The following is an 18136-nucleotide window of genomic DNA, read 5'->3' on the forward strand; positions in this document are numbered from 1 at the left end:
AAGCAAGTAGGTGAATTATCTGAAAACTTTTGCTGTGAATGAAATGCAGAGCAGCTGACCTGGACTCCTGGTAACTGCTTACAGTGCTAGATGGCTTGCAGTGCTCAACCATGACCTTTGGCAGATCCCTGCACCCTGCTGGTGTGGCATGCTGCTGCTGGTTTGTTTCACTGCACGGAGTGTGAAACCAGAAGGGCACCACAGGAGCAGTCGCTGATGCTGCCAAGACAGCAGTGGTGGCACCTGGGCTGTGTAAAGCAGTGCATGAATTGGGAGGAAAGCTACACAAATTAGTTTGTAGAAGGCATTCCGATTCAGGCTTTTACGCCATGATGGAAGCATGTGCCTTCCTTATCTGATTCTTCTTTAGTGCTTCCTGCCAGACTGAAAAAGATGTGTGAAGAGTTTTTTCTGCACCCTCCTTTTCCATTTAATTTTTGAGTTGCGGACATAAGAGGAATGGCTTTTCACAACTTGCTTGTGACTTCTCATCCTGGTGGTTTGACAGCAGTAGGAGGGCTGTAACATGGAAGACAGCTTCCAAATCAGATACGTATTATCTAGGATGTGCTTGAGTTTTGTTCTACCTTAGTGAATTCCAATTGATCTGTGACCTGTTCACCATAAGGCACTGTACTGTTGTACAATGATTATTTTCTTAGTTTACCATATGTAATCCAGAGGGGCACACTCATATCCTCAAAGCTATGAGGAACCTGATTGCCCGAGAGGTCCATGAGTTTCAGACATTTGAATACCTGTAAAAATTTGATTTTACCTGACCCCTAATCCTTTGGAAATCTATTATCAGCATCTCTTTTTCAGATCTAGTTCCCAAAAGGTTCCTTCTGTATTTTCTCTCGCTGATGTCATTTACTTAAATCTCCATCACCAGTTTCAAAGCCTGGGAAAGATAAGACTTCCCCTGCAGGAAGTATGGGGACTGTGCTTGAGGTTGAGAGCCATGGGTGAGAGCTGCAGTTTACCTCCAGTCTGGAGTTAGTTGGAATCAAGTATTTATTTGCAGGTTTGTTGGATATTTAGAAGTTCTGTAAGGAACAAAGTCAAAGGGATCTGTCTTGACTTAGGAGCATGGCTTTCTGGCCTTTCAGTTTGTCAAGAGGGAGGCTGGTTTAGTAAACAGGTTGTTCCTGGAAGTATCCAGTAATACTGTGAGAAACATCAGGTTATTAAAGATCTGGGCCCTTAGTCTTAGAAGGCTAAAGCTGCATAGGTATTATAATTTTTGATCACACAGCAGGCATTGGGTTCCTAGGTGCAACGTTTGAGTGCTGCCTGGAGCCTCAAAAAAACTGATTTATGTGCTGTCTAGATATACTGTGCCTTGTATCAGGTGGGCTTTCTACAGGACAACTGGAAACTCAGTGCACTAACTGATAGCAGAATCCACAATATTGTCAGGTTGCTTCCTGAGTCTTGGTTTGTATGACCAAAACATTTTAACCTATACAAAAGACACCACATACCTAGAAGAGTTCACGCTGTGTGTGTCTGAATGCAAGGTCCTTTCTGTCTGGAGGCTGTTGTTCTCTACAGATGGTGGCCTTTTGAAGAAGGATTAGTAGTAGATCCTTCTTGTGAGATAAGAAACAAGGGTTGCTCTTCTCCACTGTCTCAGGGGAGCAGATATTACTTACCAGATCCAGCAGGAGGCCACCATGTGGAGGAAGCACCAGCACAAGATGCAAGGATACTGAAACTGAGGAAAGGCAGGCAGGGATGAAGGATCTGGATCTGGGCTATGCAGGCTAATGAGTGCAGTTGTAAAGCATACAGCAACTCGTAAGACTGCTGTTGGGATTTTTTTAATGATACAAAAATAGATATCCAGTATTGGCATCTGATTTAATTAGTTGTTGCAGGGAGCTGGTTTGTGGCCACCCCTGTGCTGAGGCGTGACTGAGGAAGGGCTGGCAAAATCTAGAGAGGCTGACATGGGGCTGCAGCCCTGCTCCAGTCTGGACTGTCTGTGATTTGCCTTCTCCTCCAGCTAGCAACGAATATTTATCCAGAGTGGCAAAAAATAGGTCTAGTTCTTTGTTCAGCTGCAGTATATTTGTATCTTATGGAAGGATACTTGCAGTTTTTCCTGTGGAAGGTACTTAACCACAGGAAGAAACTAGCTATTAGCTACTGTTTCCAGTAAGGGTTAGTATGGATTCCTGTGAATTTTGACATTACACATTCCAATCATAGCCGCTGCAGTATGTTCTTGTCAACTTTCTGTGTCTTCTAACTTGCCCTCAGAACCCCAGATTGAAGGAGGGCAGACAGGCTGACAGCATAACTGAGTAATCCTCTGTTTTGCTAGAAGTCAGGATTTACACTCCAAAATGGAAGAAATGTGAACTGTCGTCCCCCCTTTCCCCCCCCCCCCAGAAATTCAGTATCTTGCTGACCTGTGCATACTTTGTGTAAATGAAAGCAGAAAAATATTTATATGCCTTCTTTGGTCCCCCACCAAAAGTCAGATTGATCATGAGCAACTTCTGGGCTTGCATTAAAAATATGTTGGCCTTTCTGCCTCTGCGTGCTTCCAGTCTTAACGTTTCAATTTTCCTGCCCTGCACAGTGAATGCTGCTGGATAACTAAAAAGCCGTTTGGTTTAAAGTACAGATGAAATGTTAAGGCACAGACACTGTAGTGGTGTTAATCACTCTTCTGCTTTGTGACTGCTTTCTACATTGTAAATTCAGGGCTTCTGTAATTGAAGTTGTGACTCGGGTATGAATTGCTGATCAGAACTACAGATAGCTGGTTATGCTGTGCTTGGCAAGCATATCCATCTCGTCTTTCTTACTGTTTTTCTTTGGCTAGTGCATGTGGTGTCCAAGTAGTAATCTGCCATCTGCACTGATCATAACTAGGTGTTCTTATCTGAATTGTTCTTTATTTTCAAACATTCTCTTTAAGTCTAGGGTTCCAATTTTGTGTAAATCTCTTGAATCAGATTTCATTGGTCATGGCAGGAAAACTGATGCTCGGCCTGTAAATGTCCTTCTTTTGAAACAGTTAACTCATTCTTTCTTAGCTTGGATGGCTGAGTATGAATGCCCAGAAGAATTGAATGTGTCACTCCTCTACCTTGGCCATAGTTCTTTGGCTTTGCTATTCTAAATATTTTGTTGCGTTATACTTTCAGGTGTGACATCAGCTAGCAAAGACAGATTCACAGGTGAAACTGAGGTGCTTCCTGCTCACGCAGTACGTGAGGGAAGAGCCTGCACCGCTGCAGTGTGACTTCTAAGTACTCATACACAGTGAGAAATTCTCTTCTCAGTTACACTATTAAATTTAGCCAAGAACAAGCTCCCTGAAGTTAGCAAAACTGCTCTGCATTTACATTTGTGTGACTGACAGCAGAATTAAAACCATTAAGATCATCTGTTTCTGGATGATGCAGTCTTTTATTTATTTATTTATTTATTTATTTTTAAGTTTTCTTCATCTCATTGTTAGCATTTCACTGAAGTGAACCACATAACACTAATCATGACCAAGAAGGATAAAGTGATGTAGTTTACCAGGTATTGCAAAATGCTTTCATTAATGGTTGATTATTTGTAACAGTACACAGAATTAGCAGACTTCAGAGAAAGAAATACTGAGCTCAAACTCATGCCATCCCGAGACTAAATCAAGAAAAATGAAACACCAAATTTTGAATTAGCAGTGTTGTTTTTATTGTGCACAGATGTGTGTTTTGTTGGTGATTGTTTTTTAAAACAAATAATTATACAGAGAATTAACAACCAAGATTGTTGTAAAATAGATTGGAATAGAAAAACACTGAATTAATTTACTTGTAATTCTCAATACCTGCCTCAGGTAGGAATTAAAAGCTTTAACATTTGAGTCTTAATCCTTTTGCTGCCAGAATCCTCTTTTCATGCTTTGCTGTTGCCTCTGCATTTTGAAAAGCTTCAAGTTAAAATCTTAAGATGGTGTAAATCTCTTTAAAATGTTACACAAAATGCTGAGTTCAACTTCTCTTTAGTAATGTCAATATATGGAGCTTGTCCATGTTAGGTGTGTTAGGTGCAAGTTTGGAAAAGTAAACTAGGAACTGACTACTGAAGTACTGAACTGACAGTAGACTGTGATGCAGATTTCTCTTGGCACTAGAATGTGGCAATAGAGCTACTGAATAGTCTAATTCTCCCTGCAGGTATTGAACACAGGAACTTGCAGCACAGTTTCATGGAAAACCATCCACCATGTTTGTTGGCCTTTTGCTGGAAAGGGAAGCCCTGCATGTATTTCATGTGACATGAGTTATTCTATCAATTCCATGAGCTCTGGAATGAACCCCAAAGGGATAACTGACTTGGCCTCATAACAACAAATGTGGCGGTAACTGTCCTTTATTTCTGAAGAATGAAGATGTGAGGTGCTGGTCACATTCTGCAGTCCTTAACACTTGTGAAGCCTGTGCTCATGCAAGTCATTTGATCCATGATAGGACAGCTTTTTTGAGAATCTACTTCAAAGACTGGGATTTCAGTCAGTGCCTACTTTTGTTGTCTGATACTCCTGAAACTTTGTGTGTGATACTGATTTATAAGAGATATTTGAAGTTACGTGACCCTCAGACTGGTTATGAAACTTGTATTTGCTGTTAATATTAATGACAGAATAAGGAACGAGGGGGCAATGGCGGTTTTTTACTACCAGTTCCCAGTAACGTAATGGGATTTTATCAGGACTGTGCACTTAGCTGATGTGTGGATGTGGAGGCGCTGCCGCTGGATCTGTGCTGTGTGGATCTGAGGCAGATCAGGGCAGGCATGCTGCGTAGCTCAGGAGCAGCACATCTCTGACCCAGGCAGAGCAGAGGCTGTGCACCATTACCTGTGTTACTGAGCCACGGTTCAGTACTGCAGGCACTGAGAAGCAGCTTCACACCAGTCCAGGTCTACCCAGTGTTGCGAATGGGTAATGCTGGCAAATACATGTCTCAAGTCTGGGCACACACTGCAGGGTACCTGTGGTAAATCTTTATGGCAGCCTTTCCACCAACATGAACTACGGAAAATAATTATTATTTTCAAAAGTACTGCGTAGATAACTGCTTTGATGCAAAATCCTTTGTTTCTTATTCCCACAGAAGTGAAGGCTTACAAATATTCAAAATATCTGTGTGTGTGGTTTCGTGATGCAAAAAGATTAACAGTAGGCTTATTTGAAATCACAGCATAGCAGCTCATGTTGGAAATGCGTGATATATGAGTGTTCAAACCATTAAACCATCACTGATCTTAAATCTACTCTATCTGGATGGGTTGGAGCTGTTGAAATACGCACAGCCTTTCCACGCAGTATTGATACTTTTGGAGCAAAACCATCTCTGATGTTATGCAGAAAAAAAAGACCTCATTTTGTAAGTTGTTATTTCAGGAGTTCCTAACTGTCAGTGTAAAGAAAACCCTTTTATTGTAAGGAATAAAAAGAACATCCAAAGCATTCCTCCTTGAGGATGTATTTCATAAGGATTTTTTATGTGATTTATGCAAAAAATAATTTTCCTTCATGTCTCTGAAGAGGGCTGAGTGGATAGCACAGATAAGGTTTCATGGAAAGCAAGAAAGAAAGGAAACGATATTGTGGAGGTTGTTTTTTAAGAGCTGGTGTCTGTGTAGTTCTTTGTGCTTTGTGAGCCACCTTCCATTTCATTGTTCTTCTTGGTTTTTTGAGGAAAATAAATGCTTAAAAACCATCTTTCAGTAAAATTGTATTAGCAGATTATAAACAAATTTCTTTGCTCTCAGTGAAGCTGACCAGTGCCCCAAAAGGCCTGGTTTATCTGACAAATCCACTGCGTTTTTGTCAGCGTCTTTGTTGGGGGGGTGAGGGGGATGGGAAGCCCACACAACAAAAGACCACAACCTATTGATATGGCTTCTAGATGCAGGGGGGAAAATAGATTGATTTAGAGCTAAGCACGGAAAACTATTCGATCTGATGAGTTTACGATTGAGCATTTTTGTTTATTTATTTGTAATGATAGTATGCACTGTCAATATTCTACCCTATGTTATTGGAAGCTTCGCAGAAGGTGAGTTTGTGTCAGCATGCTGGGGCTAGCTGCAAAATGAAAGAAAGCAACCTTAAAAAAAAAAAATGGAGGGATCTTGTTTTCCTCATTGAAATTGAATGGCTTCAATAATGTGCTGTAGGATTAGCCAGAGGAATAGATAAACACTTTTATTTCTTCTTTATTTCTTTCGAAGAATCACGTTGGTATTAAAAGGCTGTGGCTTTTAATCTCAAATACATAGAAAGGCATGGTACATTTTCACACTGAGTTTTACTGAAGAGTAGCAGCCTGCAGTTAACTTCCCAGCATGTCACCCCTGCGCTGCCTTTTCTGGGGCAGCATTGTGGGCACAGGGTTAGGACAGATCTAGATGTGGCCCCTGTGTACCACGTTCTGGATTGATACCATACAATTTTGCAGTATGTCTGACAGAAAATAATACAGTTTTGAGATTCAAATAATTGTTGATCTTTTCTCATGGATTAAAAAATGAGATTGTTGGTTTTCTATCTTAGCATCACTCTGCTTTCTGGGTACACCATAAACGCTCTGATGGAGAAGCTAGGTGCTCCTTTCTCTACTGTATTTAACAAGATAATTTTGTGTGGCCTTGAAAGATTAAAAATACAGTTTTTGAATACTAATGCCTCATTAGACCATTCTCTGAGTTACTTGTATTTCCGCTGCATTCAAAAATAGCTTAAGAATTGCGACTTAAAGAACAAAATAGCATAAGAACTGAAAAACCCTTGTTTTTGTTTTGTGAGGAGAAAAAATTACCCTCTGGGCATGAGCAGGCAGCACACAGATGCCCAGGGCATTTTGTGTACATCACACTGACTGCATTTATCTTGAATTAAAGTCACGATCAGTAGCTCCCAGGCTGTTTGAGAACCCCTCTCAGCCCCACAGAGGTTTCTGTGACCCAGTAGTGTCCTTTTGCACTGCCTGTCCCTAGGTCTGTGGGGCCCTTGGAGAGTAAAACATCTCCATTTTGTCTGAGATGTTTGTTTCTGTTACATCAGTCATAGCTGAAACTCCCTTCCCAGCTAAAGAAGGAGGCTGAAGCCATCTGCAGTGGATGCTGTTGGCAAGAATGTCCTTTCTTCAGGTAGTTGCGAAAACAATGAAAAAAAAAGACAGCATATCTAGCCAGGTATGGCTTTAAGCATTCCCTTGTAATTATTTGATCCGCTTTAACTGCTTTGCTGGCATTCAGCACGTTGTGAAAACATCATACTTGCATATGCCATTATGAAACCTAGCTGTTTTTCAAAGCATTTGAACTGCTGGATGAAGCATTGTTTACCACGGTGCAGCTTTTGTTATCTGATAGCATTCAAAAAAATAGAAAGGGGAGCTGGTGTTGGGAATATCACAGTGAATTATTTCAGACATTCTGCACTCTTCCTCCTTACTTCCCCTTGCAAGCTCCATCAGATATGAAAACCACTACCCCCAAAAATAGTCACTAGGGCAACCCTAATGCTTTTCCCCCAACAGAGTGGAGCCACACAAATGATCCTCCTCTTGTCGTATATATTGGATTATCATCCAAATCATATTACGTGAAGCAGAATGAAGAAGCAGGCGGTTGTGCTTACCCTCCTTACTGCTTAGCTCAGCTGAGCTGTTGTTGTGAGAAACGTGTTGGTTTGATGGCTGTGTTGTCATGCTAAAGGTGAGAGGGTTAGAGAGTGCTTGCTTCCTGACTATGAGGGGACTACTGGGACAAGGCAAAACAGCTGAAAGCTGTATTTTATTTTGTGTTTGCATTTGGTTGTGGTTTGGCGTACTTGTCGTGAATTTGTGGTCATCGGCTTTTTGGAATTAACACAACAGATTATGTTGGAATCCATAGGCTTTCTGCTTGTTCATTTGTTTCTTCTGTGTGTAGTTCTGTGTAAACACAAATCCATAGCAAAGGAGAATTTAGAAGTGTCTTGTGATTTAGAACATATCTTGTGATATGTTCTTTCTTTATTAGTAGAAACTAACGCTACTGGTTTTTGGAGAGTACTGAAATACAGTGCTAGATAAGTTCCTCAAGACATTCCTTCGTTAAAATCTTCATCCTTTTTATATCATTGTCGCGTCCTGATCCCCCCTTCCTGCCTCTGCTGTAGTGAAGGAAGGATTCCCCTTCAGGATAATTGCCATCTCTATTTACATTGTTGCATTATTTTGAGCCTAAAGCTAGCAGTAAATCATGAGAGGAGATTCCTTTTTTAGGAATCTTTCTTGCTGTTGCATTTTTGTAAGGGTTGTTCCTACTGTAGAGGCACTTCTAAGGGCTTCTTGTGGTTTATTCATCTCATGATGCAATGAGCACAGGCAGCTTTACTTAGTGTCTAACTTACATTATTTCCATGGTGTTTCTGAAGAAGTATTTACTGCAGTTGCACTTAGGTAGAGTTTTTGAAAACACAGTTGAGTGAGAGCGTGCTGATTTTCTTAGCAGGAGCCAGCTTGCGTGTTGTCCTATGTATTTGTAGAGATAGCACTGTGGATACATAAATCTGTGTGCAAGTATCTACATTATCAGTATTCATTATGTTGTAATGTAGGTTTATACGGCAGAGACAAGGCAAGAGCTGAAGCCTTTTGGACAAAGGGTTAATACCATACCTTAATGTGCGTGGATGCTGCCACGTGGTGTCATTTGTGAGCTCCCGAGATGGCTGCCCATTTCCTTTGGGTGTAAATCCCTTGAGAGGGAAGGCTTCTGAGTGTGGGGTGTGATCTCTTCTCTTGGTAGGAGTGATTGACAAGGAATGAATACATAGTTAAAAGAAGGGAGTGAATACCACCCCCCTGTTTAAGTCCAGGCACAGCCAGGCTGGCACATACGTATTCTAATGCAACGCTATAGCCAGATGCTTGGGTTGGTTAGTCACAAAAAGCATTCCTGAAAAGGCAAATCATAGTTTAATTACAGCGGCTGCAGACAGTATTTTATTTTACAGTGACATTTTACAAGGGATTTGAATAAAAGCAGAGAATATTTTGCAAGATGTATTGGTAAAAATATATGCAAAAGGTGACTGAGGCCTCTTGAGTGGAAACGGGGGCCCTGACAGCAGGTTCTTGGTCAATTGGTGAGGTGAAATGGTTCACTGAATTGGATAACACAGCGCATACCATAGTGACTGATTAAATTGATTTGTCCACAGCTACCACCTCCTCTGCTACTGAAGCCCTTTAACCTATTTTCAGACTTTTTTTGATGATCCTAAATAAATGTGATGTTACAGAAGGAAGCCAACACATGCATTTGCAGCTATAAAATTCTGTGTTTCATAATCAAGGTAAAATGCACTTTTTCCTGAAGGCACGCTCATGAGTGATGTTGTATTATGCTGTACTTAGATTGAAAAAAAAACTAGGAATTAGTTCACTGCTAGAAGCAAACTCACGGGACATTAATAAATACCATTCTTTAATATAGCCTTCATTATAATAAATACCACATTTGTGAAGTCCTAGCTGTATTTACTGGGGGGAGAGAAAGTAAAACATTTAAGAGGTTTTGTTGTTGCTGTTCTTGTAGGGGTCTTGTTGCTGTTCCTATGTTTTTCCAATTGCAAGTTTTACTGTCTTATCATTTTAACCAGATGATGTTTAGTAAACCTGTCAGGGAAATATAGTTGAATGCCTGTTAAGACTGAATGCTGCTGTTAAGCAAGGCCATTAATTTAAAAATACCTACAATGATTTGCAAAAAAAGCACTCAGTTTATATTGTTTATTAACTTAAAACTTTTTATACTACAAGGAAAAAGGCTTAATGTTTGTGTCTCAAACTAGGATATTCATATTTTACAATATGTGTAGTATTTTTTTGCTAGGAAGATGTGTACAAAATGACAGTGGGGCTTCTACATATTCTCTCCTTGGATGAAGGGAAGCTTTACACTTGATTTACTCATGAGTTATTCCATACTATGTACAGGCAGACTAATGCTGGCATAGCCTTCAAATTTCTCTGAAAATCATGTAATTCTGTACACTGATGGTGAAGAAGTAGAACCATTTCACCTAAAATTTTCTGTTAGTCTCTTGAAATAAAGATAGGGTTAGCATCTTGCTAGTAAGGAAAAAGAAATATGAATAGAGAGGCTCTTGGGACTGTTTCTTTAGAGCGGTTCTGTGAACTTCAACAGCCATTTTGTAGCCTTTTTATCAATTGCACAGGTTTTATCAGTAACATTTTTATGTAGACAACATATATTCTGTGAGACACCAGCTATACATACAGCTTTGCATGGGCAAAACTTCTTGGGCTTATGTAGACTAACAGTGATTACTGAATGCAAGCTCAGAACAGTGCCGTGGTACTGCCCAGGAATCTGAAGATTTTGATGTGGGCTTGAGCAAAAGCACGTTGCATGATTATAAATATACCTGCATTTGCTTGTACATAGAGTCTTCTTGAATTCTTCATGCTTGTACCAAGCATGAGTATTTGTGCTATTTTCTTTTTAATTGATTCTTGCAATTAAGGGAAAGAAAAAAAAAATCATTATTGGGTTAGTTCTCTTCAGCAGAATGCTAAGATGATAGTTGATTTAATCCATATGCATTCGGTGCAAGTATTTGTAATACAAAAAAAGGAGAACCATAGAAAAATAGTCAAAGTAAGAAGTCCAGTGGTGGACATGACCAGCATAATTTCATCAGGTAATTATTTCCCTGTATCAGGTGTCAGATTAATATAACTCAAGGGTTCACATTCCTGGTGCATGTTATAAAGAGGGAGTAAAGAGCAAAGAACTGTTGGAGATTTCTTGATAATAAGATTAATAGAAGTGTTTACATTTGGGCCATTTTAAAGACTTGCTGTTGCCCCTGCAGCTTGGAAGAGGTGCTCTGCCGTGTGTCTGCCTCTGGCAGCTGTTCTTTTGAAGATGACACCCCAGGTCACCACCACTTGCAATGCGGTTTGGGAATTCCAAGAGAAAACAAACAAACCCTGTTTTATGACTCTTGCTAGGGATCTATTTATTTTGTTTTGAATTTAAACCATAAAAGCCATTACCAACCCTCTGAAACATAAGCATCGTAAAAGCTTGGCTGCAAACCTCCCCTTGGTGTGCCTTAGCTGAGGCAGGGTTTCGGACGTGATCTCTTATGAGGCTGAAGAGTTTTTGGGCACAGAGTATCAGAGAAAAGGCAGCACATTCTAGGAGACATGGCATAGTCTGAGGCAGCTCCTTAGGAAAGGCCAAACGTCTTTTCCCTGTTTGTTTCTCTTTATGGCCATGACCCAGCAACTCATGAACTGAAACATCACCCTGAGTGAAGAGCTGGGTCCTGGTGGCTGCCCCCTCTCCTCTCCCTGCTCCGAAATGTCTGTCTTGTTGGGCATATGAAGTAGTAGCTCACAGGAGTTGAATGTATAAATACTTGGGTAAGCAGAGCTGTTTGCTGCAGAGATGCATGAATATTTGGTGCCCTCTAGTGGGGTCGGAGCTATGTCTGAACCCCAGCATCTCCTCTGGGGAGAGCCAGGAAGAAGGACCGACGCAGGGTTTTTGCTTGTTTATTTGATTTTTGCATTCAGGATTTTAGCGTTGTATTCATGAAATTCTCAGTGTGCAGCAGGGTTTCCTAATGTAGCTGTACATTGCCAGTGGCTTTTTTGACAGCAGGATCCTTGCAGTGTTGTTCTCATGGTGCAGGGGCTCATCTTAACCACCGAGGGCCCTGAGGCATCTAAAGGCTTTCATCAAAGTATAATTAGGCCCCTGCTTGTGCTTGCCAACAGATTCAGCCCCTGTCAGCCAGTAGAAAGGTCCCGCAAGTTAGGAGCTACTTAAGGCTGGTCTTTGTTCAAGGAGTACCAAGGTTTTTCATAGCAAGATACTGACTGATAAGGACTATGGTAACAGAATCCATTTCCCAGTAAGTGTTTGGTTAGTTGGTTTGTTGTTTGGTTTTTTTTGTTTGTTTTTTTACCAGCATGACAAAGGGGCACATTCCAAGTGTGTTACTTAAAAAGCAAAACTGCTTGCGGCAGTGGGATGTCAGTGCAGATGCTCTTGCTGCTTCACCAGCAGACAGGTTGCCCTCTGAGTTTATGATGCATAAAAAAATCTTGACAATTTCATGCTGCATTTTATAACCAGCTGTCTCTTTTCATTTCTAGATGCTACAACTGTGGTGGCCTCGATCACCATGCTAAAGAATGTAGTCTACCTCCACAGCCAAAGAAGTGCCATTACTGTCAGAGCATCATGCACATGGTGGCTAACTGCCCCCATAAAACTGTTTCACAACAGCCCACTAGTTCTCAGGGAAGACATGAAGCTGAACCCCAGCCTTCCACTTCTGCTTTCCTGAGAGAAGGGGGAGGAACGTATGGCTATTCATCTCCATCGTATTCTCAGGAGGGAAGGTCAGAGATCTCAGAGCGTTCAGGCAGGTCGCCACAAGAAGCTTCTTCAAGTAAGTTATCTGCATCACCCGAAGAACCGAGCAGAAAGGGGCCTTCTGTTCAGAAAAGGAAAAAAACTTAAAGCATTTTCCGTAACTTTCCATTTTCTTTATCCTCTTGGGATGTCTACCTCATGCAAGTACAGGGGAAATAATTTCATTATCAGTAGCTGATGTGGAATTTTAACTACTGTTGAGGAACTGTGGTTTTTTTTTTCTTTAATAGACAAATCACTCCAAGCAAAATCCATTTGAGCAGGGTGCATTGCATTTTACCTTCTGTATGTGTGTGTGAGTGTGCACGTGCGTGTATGTATACGTATCTATGAGTATATATTTTTTTCATCAGGACACTCTCCAGCTCCCACAATGTTACTGTGAAGCAATAGACACAGTACCCATAAATGTTCCTGAACTCGTTCCCAGAATCTGTTTTCAAACATGTTCAAAAAACAAATAAGAAAACCCAAGAAACCTCGCAAAATGAAACAAACCAAATCTGAAAAACCACACTCAGAACTAAGATAAAGACTGTTACTTTCTTGTGAACCAAAGGATATGTTCATATTTTAAAGCTGCCATATGGTACTAAAGATACTAAGACATCCCCCAGCCATCAATTTGAGTTACTTTCTTTGTCATCTCCACAAAACATCACTTTCCCCATTCCCACCCCTCCTCCCCCATGCCTCAGAAGGGCAGTGTCACAACTAAACATAGCTCTCATTGCCACCGTCCTTTGGTGGTAAGGAGTTTAAAGCTCCAGAAAAGACAATGAATGTGTAGTTTCTGTGCTGGTTTCTCAAAATGTTTTGTTAAAGTAATATGAGTGTAACTGTAATTTAGATGATTGTTGTGTAGGGGAGACTGTGTAAGTTGTTAAAGAGCAAACCTCTTTGAGTGGTATCGGGATACCATTCTGTTGAACCTTTTGTATTCTGTGAACGTTTAGGGGACCTCGGTGGCAGTAGTAGCAGCAGCAGCAGCAGCAGCAACTTCTCTTGGTCCCAGGTAGTGCCCTGCAATTTGAAGGGGACTTGTCCCTTATTTACTGTTGGGAGAATTGTGTAGGGATTTTTATTGTTGTTGTTGTCTGTTTTGTTTCTAAAGAAAACGAAATGCAAAACTAATAAGATCCTGAGATAAATAGTTCCTTAAGATAAAAGGTAATTGGGTACTCACAGTTGCTTAGCCAGCCTCTCTTTCTGATGATGCAGCACATGTACGTTAAAGAAGGACAGGTGCCTGCTGTGTACAAACCTGAGTGAAAAGGCACCTGCAAACTTGCCAGAAGCCGTGGACATCACCTGCTTCTTGTGAACGGGAGACTGCTGCTGACCAGCCATGGTCTGGTGTGTGCTGGGACCACACACTTCTGCATTACAGAGGAGGAAGATTGGTGGTCTCAGAGTGAGACTCCCTGGGCTGCAGCCCTTGCTGGGGGTTAATAGAGTTGGAGCCTGTCAAAACTTCAAGTCACTTTCCATTTGTAACTTCTACATTACCAAGTCATACGTACGATAACATACTTTGACAAATCCCATTGCAGATGTAAGTTAATTAGAGAAACGTATGTAATCCTTAGCATTGGCAATAAGCACAGCCTGTTAAAGCTTGAAAGAGTCAGGTAGGTTTAAGCTAAGATAATCAAACAGAAGAAACAGCCCGCATGGGAGGCTGCAGTGAGCCCAAGTCCCAGATGTTGGAACTCCTGCAGCCGATGGCTCACTGTGTGGCCGCTCCCTTCCCAACCGTCCTGCTGGTTGAGACTTGTACTGCTGCTGCTGCTGCTGCTTCAGTAAACAGGCAGTAAGAAAAAGCCTCAGCAAAGGGCACAATTTCCAGACAATTATTTTGTGTGAATTCCTAGCCAGTGTTTGCGAGAATCTCAATGGTTTGTACTGAAGTTCTCAGTGTGCTAAATGCAAAGCTTACCTTTGACGATATTGAATGTGATATATCTATAGAGAACTTCCTTGCCTTACGTGAGGATAGTAAACCTATTTAAATTATGTAGACAAATCAAAGTGGCATTGCTTAACCTTCTAGCCGGTGTAAAAACCCAGGTTAAACAGCAAAGATGCAAAACTTAGGTCACTTTGAATGTTTAAACCAAAGTTCCTTATAGAAATAGGCAATTGTGGATTTGAGAACTGGTCATTCCCTGTTTATATGTAAGAAGTTCAGAGCTGAGATGAGGAAATATTTTCAATGGGCAGATTTTTATTGGTGCTGTTTGAAATCACTGTGTGCACCGAAGTCAGACTGAACTGCAAAGAGCACATACCAAACCCTATCTTATTGTTGATAGCTTAAGGTTTTATTTTTATATATTAGAATGTTATCACTATTACATAACATACTCAGGACAAAGAACTTTGCTCAGGGAATATACCATGTAATGTTGTTTTTACTTTACAGAATAGTCTACCGACTTACTCAGAACAAACCAGATAGACTTAGCCCTTTTTATCTCTCTATAAGTATTATGTACTGATGTTAGTAACTACCTCTGAGTTGACATAGACCTACATTTCTGATAATCAGATTTCAGCGTTTTGTATTATAAGTTCCTGTGAAGTGAAAAAGTGGCATTCTGTACTGGTTGCTTATGTGAGCATATGTGTCTACATTCACAGGGTCTGAGCTTTCAGAGAAGCTGCACAACCACAGCTCCCACTGACTTCGAGTTGGAGTTTTGGTGTTTAGCTTTTCTGCACGTTGAGGCCCGGGGAGGGAAGAGGAAAAAAAACCACAAAGACATCAAGCCCACTTTGTTTACATAGGCGACAATAAAATTATTATTCTGTTTACAGCAAAAGGCTACCTCATATTTACTGCATAAACACACCTTTGTGCTGCTCTGGCCTTAAAGGTGGCTGTTGATCTATGGTACATACTTTTTATCTGTACTGAATATGTAACTGATGTTTCACCACTGCATACTTCACGGCAAATACTTGTTTAAGATGAAGCAACCATTTGAAATGATGAGAAGTTTCCAGACATTTCTTTAGAAGTTTTTATTTTTCTGTCTAAAGGATGATGGGCACTGTTCACAAAAAATATCTCCCAAGCAGACAAAAGTATACATGCCCGAGTTAAACATAGCAGAGCAAGCTATGGCAGGTAACTACTTACTTAGCACTGGGCTGCTGTAGGAAAAAAATAAAAAATAAAAAAAATGCAATTACGCTCCTTCAATAGGCTGCTCCAAATAAGCAAATAACACTTGATGGGAAGAGGCACAGACTTGAATTTGGGATTCTTCCTTCAAATCTAAGGATGTAATTAATATTCTACAGCATTGGCTCAGCCTTGGTTTCCCCTATTCACCAGCCCGTCCTTGCCAGAATGCCTCACAATAAAACTCATTTCAGTAGAAAGAGCTCAGGTACCAGCTCGGAGAGATGTATATTTCTTCAGACAATACTGGAGATAAGGTTAAACCCGAAACGAAATCTCTCCCTTCCATCTCCTTCACTCCAAAACACTCAATTTTGATCTAACCATAAGGGACATCATGAGATACTTTGTATTCTCCCCTGGGGAGAGTTAATGGAATCTATTTACAAACTAAAGAAATTAAGCCGTGAAGAACATTCGGAGGAAGAGCCAAATAACTTTTTGCTGTAGCTGCTGGTAAGTCTGGCACTGTAGTACCATCTGCAGTATTTTGCTTTTAGCTAGCTCTCAGGGAGTGCCAAAGAACACATCTGACTCCTACTTATTCCCTTTGTAGGCCATCTTTTTCAGCCCAGCTCTATTCTGCACCAGTGTTATCCTGGAGTTCCTGCTTAGTCATGCATAGTTTTGTGAATAGAGCCCCATAAAAAGTGTTTATAGATCTTGTAACATTCTTTGTAAGAAGAATTATAAAAGAACATGGGAAATCTCATTGAGTCTTAAATTTAATTTAATTAATTTATCTGTAAGAAATGTTTATCATAAAAATATATATGTATTCCCCTGTGCTAGATATAAAAGTAATTGGGAAGATGCGTACATGTGCAGGTGCACTGATTTTAATTTTCTAGAAGTCTTAATGAGATTTGAGTATTGTTTTAGAAACAAGCAGAGCCTCATTAAATGCATCAATCTGATTTTGCTTAGTTTATCAACAGCCTCTTCTTTAGGATACGTTGGTTGTGTGTGACCCCGTTACAACCGCCGACTGATAGCAAGAGGTTGCTTTATGAACACACCCTTCTTTCCAATGCTAAAACAGAGCTGTAAATTAACAGCTTTGGTAGTGTTTTTGTAAGAATGTTGAAAAGTACCAAGGTATTTGCTACCATTCTATTTGAACCAAATGGAAGAGCAACCAGCTTTACAAAGGATAATGGTTTTGACTACCTCTTGGATTACTATGTTAAGCAACAACTGGCTGACAACCATCACCAGACTGGCTTAAACTAGTATGTGTTGCTTGTGGTAATAATAACAATAACCATACTAGAGACCAAAGTGAACACTGATTTCTATATGTCTTTAATACTGTGTCTTATCTAGTGTTTTTAAATTATCTTCTGTAGTATAGATTACCTCATTGTCCATTTTGACTTGTATGTTGTTTACAAGGTGAAATAAAGGAAAAAAAATCACTTGAATTCTATGTTTTAAGAAAAAGACAGCGAGTTGACATTTTGAAGATCATTTCACCTGTTTACTGTCTTGAGGGACTAAAGCACTGATTGCCTTTCTACATATCATGTATTTTATATTCTCATTTCATGCCTAATGTCTTTTTTTTTTTTTTCCTGTCATGGATATTGTGAGGTTTAAAAGAATTACTTGATTGAAAATAAAACATATAACGTTGGCATTTACACAAGGCCTTTGAGGTTTTCTTTATTTGGATGATTAAAAAAACCACTGCGGTCAGTGTTCACTTAATTTTAGGATATTAACCTGCAGAAAGATAATCTGCTGTATGTGTTGTTTGTGGGGGATTTGTGGAGGGATGGTGGAATGGTGAAATAAATTATTATTGCATACCTGGCTCACACTACCTGTACTGCAGAAATTGCACCCCAAACCACTTTCAGCTACTGAAATTAAACTGCAAGATTATAGCTTTGGCTGCTTATTCTCTGTGAGAATGCAGCGGTCATTAAAGTTATCAGACATCTGGGTTGTTCTCTAAGATGAAAAGCTTTCGGTATTTAAGCCTTATCCTGTCTTTATTACTTCTTTCCTAATCTGCAAGCTCACATGTATCTTTTGTATGCTAATTTGAAGTAATTTTAGGTGTTGTTTTTCAGAAATGAAGGAGCCGTCATCTGCCATTACTTGGAAACGTCATCTCCAAATTACATGAAGTATCTTAGCGAATTCTATAGCATAGCTCATCATTTTGCACTAAAAAATGGGAGGACTTCAATACGTCAGCTGCATAGCCATTGTGCATCAGTACAATCTCTACCAGTATGGGAGATTGGCAGCAGAATGTTACAATCTCTGAAATACAAAGCAGAAAAGCATCATCTACATTTCCAGTTGCATAATTTTTTATTATTTTTTTTAACCTCTGGATGAGTGAGCTGTGAACATGTGAGCTATGAACATGTTCCCCCTCTACTCATAGCCTGATAGTTCCATCTTGACTAGTGCAGTACACAAAGATAGATTATCAGACATAGC

General features: G+C 40.2%; 1 protein-coding gene across 2 annotated transcripts in view; it reads left to right on the forward strand.

The window, feature by feature from the left end:
• LIN28B (lin-28 homolog B) overlaps positions 1-12576 on the forward strand; it is a 79200-nt gene extending 66624 nt beyond the window's left edge. For both annotated transcript variants that reach the window (XM_042826560.1, XM_042826567.1), the window contains exon 4: positions 12207-12576. In XM_042826560.1, coding sequence (XP_042682494.1) covers positions 12207-12576 — 370 coding nt within the window. The remainder of the gene's footprint in view (positions 1-12206) is intronic.
• Positions 12577-18136: the final 5560 nt, after the last annotated feature.

The sequence above is a fragment of the Centrocercus urophasianus genome, unplaced genomic scaffold (assembly GCF_019232065.1).
Source record: "Centrocercus urophasianus isolate 14NV4802_14NV808 unplaced genomic scaffold, USGS_Curo_1.0 seq_10, whole genome shotgun sequence".
Taxonomy (NCBI): Eukaryota; Metazoa; Chordata; class Aves; order Galliformes; family Phasianidae; genus Centrocercus; species Centrocercus urophasianus.